Genomic DNA, 13,707 nt, shown 5'->3' with positions numbered 1-13,707 from the left:
GATAGCATGTTCCCAACTTTGTGCCAACAGTTTAAGAAAGATCCTTAACTGTTTTAACATGACAATTCCCCTGTGCAAAAAGCCAGGTCCATAAAGAAATGGTTTTCCCATTTGGTTATGTGGAGGAACTTGACCGGCCTCCCCATACAGCCCCTCTGGGATGAACTGGAAAGCAGACTGCCAGCCAAGCTGAACTGAAGCTGAATGGGAACAAATCCCTGCAGCGAGATTCAAAAATCACACGTTCAGCCTGAAACCAGGAAAGTTGCGGCTGTTAAAGCAGCATATTAATGCCACTTCCAGCTTTCACATATGGCTGAAACTTTTGGGTGTCCATATACTTTTGGCCATATAGTGTACCTCATATAAAAAATAAAACAACTTAAGCACTACACCTATAAAAACAGCTTTTGTCTGAAAGAGCTTTTTTTTTCTGATTGACTTTCTAGTAGGGTCTGTGGCTCTTCTGTGGTACCTGGGGCCGCCTGAAGGAGGCAGTCTGGCTCACCAAACTGCTTCCCTGGACCCCCCACCACCACCACCACCCTCCACACTCCATCCCTCCTCCACCCGTGGCCCACCGGGGACTGCCGGCTCTCCTACTGTGCCTTCTGCAAGACCTGGCTTAATTTAATTAACGCTGTCGACTTTAAACAAAACCACATCTGAGTCGAGGAGAGAGAGAGAAAGAGAGAGAGAGCAGGAAATAGTTGGAGATGGAAGCAGATCGCCCCGGTTAGATCACCGAGAGGATTTAATCGGCTCAGGGTTTGAAAATATTTCACTTTCGAAGAGTCTGGTTTCAGATGTGAGACCTTAAAAAAAAAAAGTTTTTTCAAGGTCTGGTGCTAGTGTAGGGAGCTGAAGATGAGACTCTTCAAACCCTGGATCCTCTAAATTTAAACTAAAACACTAAATGATGAGCTTCAGGTAAAAATGTGATTTATGGTTGTTTGGCATTTTGAAAATCAAGTCTTTCATCAGTGTAGCTTTGGTCTTTGGTATAACAAGCTCCTAATAATAACAATGCTCTCTCTGTGTATTAGAGATGATGAGAAATAATTTACAGAAATTAAAAATTATGTTGAATTGGGAGGAAGATATCAAGAGGGAATGTTGAATTTTCGAGGCACAACCTGGATCCTGCAAATTTTGTGTTTTGTTTTCATAATATTTTGTAAATGAAAATACTGAAACAGTAATGTGTTAAAGATAAAATATAAAATATTACACTTCTGTCAAAAGACATTTGGCAAATTATTGATACATTTTAAGGCAAAGTAAGGAACTTCAGAGCTTCTCTGACAAAATGAAACAATTGTACAGTCTGGATTTTGAAGGATAAATGACAGTTAATGTACGTATATGTCCTGTCAGATTTTTACCCCAAACTGATGTGTACCATCTGGGAAATCCCAAATCACACATAAGTTACATAATCATCCTGTACGTCATTGATAAAATGGTGAAATTTCACCCACCAGATACTCGACAAATACTCCTGATGAGCATTATTTTTTCAACTTTTCCTTTGAAGGAAAAAATGCAGCATTTAAGAAAAAAGAGATGCACATATTTGGCTTTGATGCACTGAATTATTCACAATAAATGCATCATTTATCCTATTTCGACTCTTGTAGTTTTTTTGAGAAGTAATAGTATATCTAATATTTTTCCAAATACATAATTAATATTAATGGACACAGTGTAAATATCAGAATTTGAAGTTTGATAAGGAAATTGACTGTAAAGTAGGATTTATTCTGTTGTTTTGTTGTAAGTTCATATTTAGTCAGATCGAGTTCCAGTCTGCTTTATATCAATTTTAGAGCAAAAAAATATACAAACTCTGAAACACAAGATGATCCAGAAACTAAACAAAACTGAAAAGATCCAACCTAATCTACCTTTAAATGACCTTCATTTAATCCAGTTTTGAAAAATTTAACAATTAAGGACTATTAATGCTGTACAAGCAGGTTCCACTTTATTAAAATATAAAATAAAAGTTTTTCTTCAACTATGTCTGAACTGGATCATGGGATTATTTCACATTTAATCTCCCTCACATGTAAACCCTCCCTGAGTACAGTCAATCAAATTCACAAACCAGCTTAATGGCTGGTTCCGGTGTCATCCTGAGAGAGTGTGTGTGTGTGTGTGTGCAGTAGGAAAGAATGGAAAAAAAAAAAAATAAACTGACTAGCAATTAACATTATGACACATATATATCATTTTATTTCTATTTCCTTTAATGGCTTCATTTTCGTGGTTTCATTATGGCCGTTTTTGGGGATAATCTTAATATATATGTGTGTTTTATTTATTCAGTCAGCATTAGCAAAGCTCTGAGGACGAGACGGAGTCTCTATCAGCCCAACAACAAATTAACTAAAACAATGATATCAAAAGAAAAAAAAGCTGTTACTCCCAACATCAACAAAGAAAAACAACAGCGAGACAGCACTCTGCAATTTGCTAATGTTAGCAACTGATGCCTAATTTCCTTTTGATTACAAAGATGTCCCACGCTCTCCTCTCAAGTGACGTTTAATTGTTTCTCAAAGTAAATCATCAACTCAGCAAACTAAATTTGACAAATAACAATAACAAACTTGCAGCGCAGGGAGACAAGGAGGGAAAAAAAGAGAAATGAATTAATAAAAAAAAAATAAGACCCATCACCGCAGTGGATGTGAAACAGAGATGAAAGCAAAAAGACTTTTTGCCTTAAATGAAGTGTGTTCATAAGCTGGAGCATATGGGAGGGCAGCAACACAACAAAAGGAAAACAAGTGGAAACACATTAAAATGACACTTGAAATCTGAAATTCATCACAAAAAGTGTCAATGACGATGAAAATACATAAGCAGAAAAATCAGTTTGTTTATGTCCCTCATGTTAGGAATCTAGAACAACATAAAAAATGTCAATGATTAAAACATCCAGTGAAAGCCTCCAAAATTAAACCTAAAGTCTCCTTAAATTTGGCAGATAAAAGTGTGAGAGGATGTAGCACGTTAAATGTTATAAGGTTGCTGCTTCTGCCCCTAGTGGCCACAAATGAATTACTGCAGCTTCAACACAACTAACGTGGCACTAAATCGATTACACAAAGCACAGTATGTATAGCAGCATAAATACAATGAGGTATGAAGGAAACTGTGTACCAAATCTACACACTACAGCTATCTCCTTGCATGATTAAAAAAATATTTCAAAACTATGGCGTTGTAAGTCGTTGATAGTGAAGACATTTTTGGAAAATTAGGACATTTTGTTTGGTCCTCACTTCTACAAAGGGCTGTTTGAGGGTTAAGATTTGGTTTCAGGGTTAAGGTTAAAATCAGGTTTAGACTAAAGGTCAGTTTCATATTTTTCCTATATTAAGACAATACTCATATTCCATATGGGTTGAAATAATTATGCGTTGCTGTAATCATTCTTTCTGTCCACACTGACCGTTAAGCAGTTTATCTCGTAGTGAACTAAACTGTGAGGAATGGGGGAAAAATCTCCAGTCTAGGCATGTCTTCGCAAAAATGCACTCTTAAATTTAACCGAATCAAACATGAGCCTTCAGCAGTCTCATTTAGCCAAATCAAGTGGGCATCCTGGTACTCATGTGTAGGTTTATTGTTTGTCCTAAATCCAACTAAAAAGACGAATCCGCTTGGCTGCGGCTCAGCAACGAAGCCTCATATTAGTCTTGCATGTTTGGATGTATACAGTGCATTCAGAAAGTATTCAGACCCCTTCACTTTTTACACATTTTGTTATGTTGCAGCCTTATCCTACAACATTTTAAATGCCTTTGTCCATATAATGACAAAAACAAGCAAAAAAGAATTTTAGAATTTTTTTCAAATTTAATAAAAAGGAAAAACAGAAATATCACGTTGACATAAGTATTCAGACCCTTTACTCAGTACATAGTTGAAGCAGCTCTGGCAACAATTACAGCCTCGAGTCTTCTTGGGCATGATGTGACAAGATTTGCACATCTGGATTTTGGTGTTTTCTTCTTCTTTGTAGATCCTCTCGTGCTCTGTCAGGTTGGATGGGGAACGTCCGTGGACAGGCATAGTTAGGTCTCTATAGAGATGTTCGATTGGGTCCATGTCAGGGCTCTGACTGGGCCACTCAAGGACATACACAGAGTTGTCCCGAAGCTACTCCTGCGTTGTCGTCGCTTTGTGCTTAGGGTCATTGTCCTGTTCGAAGGTGAATCTTTGGCCTTGTCTAAGGTCCTGAGCGCTCTGGACCAGGTTTTCATTAAGGACGTCTCTGTACTCTGCTCTGTTCAGCTTTCCCTCAGCCCTGACCAGTCTCCCTCTCCCTGCTGCTGAAAAACACCCCCACAGCTTGATAATGCCACTGCCATGCTTCACCAAAGGGAAGGTATTGGGCAGGTGATGAGCGATGCCTGGTTTCCTCCAGACGTGACGCTTAGAATTGAGGCCAAACAGTGCAATCTTGGTTTCATCAGACCAGAGAATCTTGTTTCTCACAGTCTGAGAGACCTTTGGTTCTTTTTTGCACACTCCAAGCAGGCTTTCATGAGTCTTTCACTGAGGAGAGGCTTTCATCAGGGCCACTCTGCCATAAAGCCCAGATTGGTGGAGTGCTGCAGTGATGGTTGTCCTTCTGGAATTTTCTCCCATCTCCACACTGGATTTCTGGAGCTCAGCCAGAGTGACCATCGTGTTCTTGGTCACCTCTATTACCAAGGTCCTTCTCCCCCGAGTGCTCAGTTTGGCTGAGCAGCCAGCTCTAGGAAGAGTCCTGGTTGTTCCAAACTTCTTCCATGTTAGAATTATGGAGGCCACTGTGTTCTTGGAAACCTTCAATGCAGTAGAAATTGTTTTGTAGCCTTCCCCAGAACTTTGCTTCGATACAATCCAGTCTCTGAGCTCGGCAGTTCCTTCCTGGTTTGGTTTTTGCTCTGATATGCATTCTCAGCTGTGAGACCTTATGTAGACAGGTGTGTGTCTTTCCAAATCATTCCAGTTAATTGAATTTACGATACGTGGATTCCAATCAAGGTGTAGAAATACCTCAAAGATGATCAAGAGAAATGGGAGGCACCTGAGCTAAATTTCAAGTGTCACAGCGAAGGGTCTGTATATGTATGTCAATGTGATATTTCAGTTTTTCTTTTTTAATAAATTTGCAAAACTTTATAAAATTCTGTTTTTGCTTTGTCATTACAGGATATTGAGTATGGATTGATGAGGAAAAAATGAATATAAATGATTTTAGCATAAGGCTGAAACATAAAATGAATATGAATATTTTCTAAATGCACTGAAACGTGTGTATGTGTGTGCATTGTGTTTATGCAAAGCCAGTTTGCTCACAAAGAGAACTTTTGTTTTCGACCTCTGTGTGTTGCCACAGAACCGCACACACTCACACTGACACACACACTTACATTACAGGCATTCCTATGTGAATCTTTTTTACTCAGAGCAGGTGCAGGCTTGGTAGAGAGAGAGAGAGAGAGAGAGAGAGATAGTGAGTGCATGTCTGTTACATCCTGTTTGCATTTATATATGTATCTATATGTATGTTTATATATGTATAAAACAGGAAAAGCTCTGTAAGAGCTCACAGTTTGATCATCAGAACAGTATAAGAAAATTGTACTTTATATATTTGATTCTTATGTTGTAGTTATACTGTGGAATTTCTTCTTTTTCTTGTTTAGCACTGTTTTCCTCCAAAAAATCCACATCTTTATTTAAAATCCATCAGTCTGGCTTTTATTATATGTCTGTCATAAATTGCTACAGACTTCAGGTCCTGTTATGTTTTTCTTTTCCGTGTAGAGTCAACAGTATCTGTCAATCTTGTAGCCCAAATCCAATGAAATGTTCACGTAAGGTCACCAACACACACACTCTTTGTAAATACCCGGTTTATTTATAAAAAGGATATAAAGCTCATATCATGTGTGTTAAAGCCCTGATGACCTTTTACCCTGTGATGTTTTGTAGGTTTCTACGTTTTGGATTAAAAAAAAAAAATACTTTAAACATTCTACATTCTACATTGCTATAATGTCCAACATATACTCACACAGCCTAAATACTAAATACTAAGAATAAAAAAATAATTATTACATTAATACTTAATACTCATACACCTATACTGGTAAATGCAAATCAAATCATTCTTCATTGAAACACACTCTCTGGAAAAGATGACTGATAGAACCATTAATAACACACATACAAATTAAAAGAGTGCTTCCAGACTATAGTCAAAATGCCCAAACTGAAAAATCTTAAAATCTGTCTCTTACCAAAATGCATATTAAAGGTGTATACATAAGATCTACACATTGAAAATATTATATTATAATGTGATTTTATAGGCTTTTTTACATTCTAACCAGTAACGTTTAGTCATTCAAATAAATTCATTGTAAACATTATAGTAAGCCACATCAATCTGATGTTTGTTATATTATCGAATGGATTTTGGATTAATGTGAATCATATTAGGCTATATTTATAATACCTATAATAGAAATGCTGTTAATATTCATATCAAAATGAACAGGCTATAAATGAAGCAGAAAAAGAACCAGAGTGTAAATATGTGAAAAAAAGTGAAGCTGTTCTACATTTGACATGTAAAACTGACAATTAATAACAGATAATCTGTTGAATTCATTTCTTCATAATGGCTTAAATTTGTCAGAAATACGGAATCAACAGCAGTGTCCAGTTAGATCAATGTCACATATCCAATAAAAGCTTCAGAGGATAAACATTCAGATTATGATCTAATCACTCAGTAAATCAACTTAATATTGATGTCATTTCAGAACTACATTTGAAATGTTTCCTATAAACAAAAGTAATTTTACTAAGCTTAACTGATGTTTAATTTAAACAAGTGCTTCCTGCAGAATTAAAACACATAAATTGGTTTCCGTAGACACCAGAAAAAATTCCCTCAAAGTATTTCTAAAAATATAAATTACAAGAAAGGCAAAACAAAAGAAATACATACATCAAATGATTTAAGAGTTCAAGTTTCTGCATTAAAGAGACGAAAAAGGACGACGACAAACAGCTCTGTCGGCTGCTACAGGCAGGAATGAAAACACGTGTCAGCCTCATGGCCTTCGTTGGCAGCATGTTTGGAGGCCGGCCCGTCCAAAAGAAAAAAAAAAATCAGAGAGAAGCAGGACTGTCCAAACAGACACTTGAATGCTGAGCTTTAAAAGACAAATGGAGAACTTACAGAAAAATCTTTGTGGGACTGATCTGGGTTAAAAACAAGCAGCTGACAGGGTTACATGTTCGAGCCCTACAGCCAGGCACAACAGTGAATTTCATACGAGGGTTTTTGTAAGGTTCTTATTACCAATGCAGGACAAATAATCAATATCCCCTGTTTTATTCATTCAGTTTGTTTCTATCTATGTCAAACATGACTGCCATTCTTTGAAGAAAAACTCTTTTAGTTCAACAAATTAATCTGACATTGTATCAATATTTACTTAAATGTCATAGAACAGCACACACACACCAGGTATTACTTTGGTTTATTCAGGTATTTTTAGTCCATGCAAAATAGGACCTTACGTTGGTTAAAATACAGGATTATGGCATAATCACGTTTTAGCTAGGCATGCCATACAGTATATCATTATTTTCAGGATAACATAGACTACTCAGAAATGCCGTAAAATGTCATGTCTACGGTACCAGACATGTATGAGGATGGTTTTTATGAAAAGAGAGGTTTTATGTAATTTTTTATGTTTTTTATGTAATTTGTTGTTTGGATTTTCTGTCTCTTTGTGAGTCCACACGTTTTCAACACACCATACATACAGTATATGAATACACAGAGGAAAGTGTCTGTGTTGCAGGGATATAAGAACCATGCTGATGGGACATTCTAAACCTTTGTAATGTAAAACATATAAAGTAGTGACATGTTTAAATTTTTGTATTTCCCTTTGGGATAAATATAATCAGTATTTTTTTTCCACAAGGGGACTGAATTAGCTACTAGCAGTTCCTGTTTGCTTGCATGATAACCCTGGATGTACAAACAACAATTATTGGATACAGAAGAAAACATGAAGGACAGATAATATTGCTCTTCTGAAAGTGTGTTGTTAAAGTATTGGTCTTCAGGCTGCAAAGTTTAGAACTCTTCTTCCTTGTCTAAAAAACCCTGAAATAAAACTAAAACCAAAACAGAAGTGATTATGAAAATGAACACCTGTCAGCAATCTGATGCATTTTCGGAATAAAAGCCAAAACTCCAATAAGGCCTCGATTCTGAAACTGACTCATGACACGACCGAACCTGGGCCGCTGCTATTCAAAGATATCTAAACTAAAATTGGAATAAATTTAAACCCACAAATCTCTCGGCTCAGTTTCTGCTCTTTGTCATAACTGATACTGGTTCCAAAAACCGACTCCAAATTCATTTTTCTGCAGTCGAACCACTTCTCCATTTCACAGGCAGTAGGTCCTCTCCTCATGCTGTTTCTCTTGAAGTGAATGGGATGAACCAGGAAGGATTACTCACATCACAGAGGTGGAAACAGAGAGAGGACCTGAAGACATGAAGGCAACGCAAGTACAGACAGATCCGAAACCTGGATCACGTGACTGTCCACACAAGACTTTTACAACCGTACTAGTTAGTCAGTCAGACAGAAGTGTGACGTTCTTGTATGGCACAGAAGGCAGAGGGAGGTGGGTCAGGATAGACTGTTGGATCTACAAAACTCAGGACTTTGACACCAGAGACCAGGCTTCATGCCCAGCATCACACCTGTTGGTGGTTTTAGGCTACTAAACCTGGTGGTTTTGGATGAATACTGAAAAAGTCAGTGTGCCCCATCTCATCCTTGCATTCAGCTTCCATTCAACTTTTTCAACATTTAACCAAGACCACAAGATAAATTAGGTAGGTAGGTGCAGTGGCCAAGTGTAGCGTAGGTTTATGTCACCGAGTGCTAGATAGTTGGAAATGTGCCAGGAAATTTGAAAAATAACGATCTAACTCGAAAACACAAAAGATACTTGCAATGGTTCTTCTTTAGAGAAGGTCAGATCAAGGCCTGATCACACCGGCATTTAGCAAAAGTTTGTGGCTAAATCAACTGAACTCAAGGGAATGACACAATAACTGGATTCTAACTAGTCTACAACTGAGGACGCTATCGTAGCTTACTGGGTTGCATCTTCCACTTTTTTTTTTACCTTTTCTGCCAGAAAATAAACTCCTCCACAAACGAGACATGGTCGGCAGACAGTTATGAGACAGGAGGCAAAGTACAAGTATATCCTTTGAATAACTGTGAGCTCCTTGTCCTGTTTACTAACAGTTAGTTCCTAACGCTTTTTAGCCTCTTCATTGATTGAACGTGATGTACAATCCTGAAAACAAAATGCCTGGGAACAGAGAAAACAGAAAGAAGCTCTGAGAGTTATTGTGACTGACTGGTGCTAGCATGTTCCTGGCTGGCTGTTGTGTTTAGCAGTTAGCTCACCACGTAAAGCGGTTCATCGAGTCGCCCTGTGAGTAGCCACTACGTCACCAAGTGCCTAGAACCACATATTTCACAGACGTGCAGATGAATTGCAGTGGAATGTGGCCAGACTTTAAGAAACCAATAATCAAGAGGGGTTTGGGAAGAAATTCATGTACTAGTAATCTGCATCAGCAAATGTATTTGGAAAGAAACAATGTCACGAGGATTATGTTTTTTATCAACATAGTAATGACCCTATCTGTAAACCGTTCACTGACAATATGTTTTCTGTGTTTGTGTTACAAGATGATGAACATTTAAGTGAACTCAAAGCATTTGGCTAAGGTTTAGTAAAGATGGTGGTTGTAGCTAAATAGTGATCGATCTTTTCCTAACCTTCACTAGAGGGTGTCTGTTGCCTAACTCTAACCATGGGTGCATGATGTTAACCCTGATGTCATTGAATAATCACCACCCACCCAAACCATCTCCCCACCACGTCTGTGCTACAAGAATGTGGCACTTTATGGATTGAAAAAAAAAACAACATTGATATTTCCTTCCAAAGGGTGTGTTTCCATTGAGGATAAATGTACATAAATGTAATTTATAGGAGACAGCATTAAATAAAGAAGGTCAAAGTTGAAACTGATTGAATGGCTGAAAGGCTTCACCCTCGTGAGTGTGGTGACTTTACCTCCCGGCAGTCTTTACTCACTCCAGCCATTAGATAAATGTAGCACAGTAAAAAGTGCAAGTAAAATACCAGGATATTACCAGTGTTAGGGACTCAGTACTTCATTACTTTCCAGCATTAGACTGTTGTTTCAACGGTGATTTCATATTAAAATAAAGCAATGGTCCCTATTATCTGACACAAAGTCTCTTTACTCCGCAGGAAACATCTCATCCTTCCACTTGACACACACAAAAGATGAAAAACAACAACAGCCACCTCTCAAACAAACCACATTTCTTCCTCCCTGCTTGTCTGTTACTTTAACGCCTTTTCTCACCTCTCTTGCGTTCTCTTCTATAGATGCATCTCCCCTCCCCACACACACACACACACACACACACACACACACACACACACACACACACACACACACACACACCACCCGGCTGTTGAGACTGATGTAGACACAGAGAGGCAGAGGAAAGACGAGAGGAAGCAGGGACAAAGCGGGCCGAGGCCACAGAAAGGCGGACTCCTGCCGAGCCAAAGATGTGGCTGACACACCGTACATTCAGCCGTCGTTAACTGGCCATTAATGAGGTGAGCACGAGAAAAAAAAAAAAAAAAACTCTCCACATGTAAAGCAGCTTAAAGTCAAAAACTGAAATAAATCTAATGCCCACTCGACCTGCTACTGCACATTATCTCCATTATCAATTTAATTATAAGGACATACCCACATCAACAGTCAGCAACACAAATACAGATTCAAATAACAGTAAATCATCACATATGGGAAGCAGTTGGAAATCTTTGCAGGACTTATGAGCCCTTGATTGATTAACGAAATATTCATCAAGTAATCGAACAACGGGAAAATTGTACTGTGACATGACAACAAAAGAGCATATCATAGAGCATATCAAACAGAGAAAGCCAGCCTACAGGCCAAAACCAGAGAATAAAAAATTAAAATTTGTGAAACATCAGCAAACATTCTTCTGCTAAGAAAAACATGGAAAATGTCCATCCAATGCTCTCAAAACCCAAGGTTATGTCTTCAAATGTCCTGTTTTGTCCAACCAACAGTACAAAACTCAGAGATATTTGGTGATATCAAACAGAGAAAAGCATCACATTTCAGAGGGATGCAAAAAGCAAATGTTCACTGTTTGGTGAGTTAGATTAATTTTTTATCAAACGACTCATCGTTCTTGCAGCAGTTTTGTTATTTGGTCGACTAACGTGCCTGGATCGTCCTCTTTGAAGTGACTAATCAGAGGCTGAGTGTATTTCTAAAGTCCCCCAACCAGCAGCCGAGCCCATCAGCTGGTCAGAATTTCATTCCAAACTGCCAAAAATCCCAATACCTAATAAAGGAATCAGCTAATTAAAAGACACATTTAGGGAAAAGCATCACATGGATTGAAATTTGGACTCAGCTAATTTTGGTAACACTTTAATTACCTTTATTTTCTCAGCAGTGTATATATATATATATATATATAGATAGATAGATAAATAGATAGATAGATAAATAGATAGATAGATAGATAGATAGATAGATATAGATATAGATATAGATATAGATATAGATATAAATACATATATAAAAGAATGTTTTTTGTATCGACAACTATAACTCCTCCTGTGGGCACCCATGAGTAGAGCTTGGATGACAATACAGTAAAACACACTTGTAATAATGTAAAACATATATATAATAATACAATAATATAAAGTACTGTATGTGATCGTAGGAGAAGTTATCATTGCTGAAAAATACAATATATTAATAAACACTTAAAAATGTCTTTATATCTGGATACAACATCATAGTGTCTTATAAACCATTTAATAATGCTTGTATACTGCTTAAATGCTAAACAGGAGGATGTGAAGTTAAAATAGATTTGTTTTTAGTTCACTATATCCCCTATTTTTTATTTAGAAGTATTATCTTTGTTCTTTTAAATATTGGATTTTTTACTCTGGAATGAAAGTCTTCCAGCTGATTCCTAAAAACAGGAACCGACAACACAAAGCCGACAGCTGTTTGTGTCCAGCTCCCCTCTGACAGCAGCGTCATCTTCATCTCCACAAATTCACAAACCCGGGCAACGTTTGCAGTTTTTCCTTTTCCACAGTCACAGTTTCAGTCCAAAATGCCACAGATAGATCCAACCCAATTACTGATAAATGAATCAATAAAAAAGGACCCTTAGCACTTCAAACCAAGACTCTTTAGTCATAATGTTACTATGTGTTTACATAGATATTTTCTGTCATTAGAAATGACTGTAGCATTAGCAATTTCTTTACATTTAGAACAGGTTAATTTTTTATTGATGGATTATTTATTCTGGCATGAAACCCTTCCGGTTGATTCCATATAAACAGGAACCAACAATGCAAAGCTGACGGCTGTTTGTGCTCGGTTTGGCGCCGACAGCAGCATCATCATCTCCACAAAACCAGGCAACATTTGCAATTTGCCCTTTTCCACAACTTCTGCTACAGAACCAGCTCAGTCATTCCAAACATGCAGGAGCCTTTTCTTTAGCGACACACACTTGAAGCAGCGCTAATACCTCGGAAATAATTTAACAAAAAAAAAGGCAGGTTATCACTTACTGAGGACGGCAAACCGGGAGGGACCTTCCGCACTTTTTTTGTGTGAATGTCTGAAAGAGAACAAAAAGGAACAAAACAATGCATGAGGGTTTAACAGGCTAAGAGGCTTTTATTTCTTTTTTAAAAGGATGTTCTGGTTTGATTTGTTTGAACTTAATCGATCGCCCAAAGAGGAAAGAGAGTGGCCACTTTTCCCACCTTCATCATTATATTTACAAAGAAAGGTTTCGCTGCAAACAAGTGCCACACAATAAGATGCAGAAAAAAAAGACAGAATAAAAAAAGGACAGGGCTGATTTTTATTTTCTTTTTTGGTTTGATAAAGGGAAAGAGGGCGGCTTTTGACATGTTTATTTTATTTTTCAGGGTTTCTTTCAAGGGGAGCAAGGAAGCGGTCTATTAACTGGGAAGGTGAGACTTTGATGGAAAAATGAAAAAGCTTTTCTTTTTTTTGGAAATTGGCCCCGAGTCGTTGTATATGTGTGTGTGTGTTTGTGTCCTCTCAAGGCTAACGCTACCAAGGCTACTTGGCAGCTACTATTGTCCTTCTTTTTTAAAAGACTTCCCTGCATTTTCTTTTCTTAAACTCCCCTTTGAACACACACACACACACACACACACACACACACACACACACACACACACACACACACACACACACACACACACACACACACACACACACACACGCATGGACAAACAGGATGGTCACACAGTCACATGGACACACACTCACGATGTTCAGCCTTCTAAACAGCCATGTTTCAGACAACACACGGCAGCTGTGAACTGGGATTTCACCGCAGCCACTGCAAAAAGTTTCCCTTTGGACACACGAGTCTAAAATGAAGACAGACCATTATGTAATTCATACTA

At 37.8% G+C, this 13,707-nt stretch overlaps 1 protein-coding gene across 5 annotated transcripts in view; it reads right to left on the bottom strand.

Moving 5' to 3' along the window:
- LOC120806285 (transcription factor 4-like) overlaps window positions 1–13,707 on the bottom strand; it is a 241,426-nt gene that overhangs the window by 92,321 nt on the left and 135,398 nt on the right. For all 5 annotated transcript variants that reach the window (XM_040157267.1, XM_040157263.1, XM_040157264.1 and 2 more), the window contains one exon: window positions 12,832–12,881. In XM_040157267.1, the coding sequence (XP_040013201.1) occupies window positions 12,832–12,881 (50 nt within the window). The remainder of the gene's footprint in view (window positions 1–12,831; window positions 12,882–13,707) is intronic.

Source organism: Xiphias gladius, chromosome 20 (assembly GCF_016859285.1).
Source record: "Xiphias gladius isolate SHS-SW01 ecotype Sanya breed wild chromosome 20, ASM1685928v1, whole genome shotgun sequence".
Lineage (NCBI taxonomy): Eukaryota > Metazoa > Chordata > Actinopteri > Istiophoriformes > Xiphiidae > Xiphias > Xiphias gladius.
The sequence above is the reverse complement of the archived record's forward strand: the minus strand, read 5'-3'. Positions and strand labels throughout refer to the sequence as shown.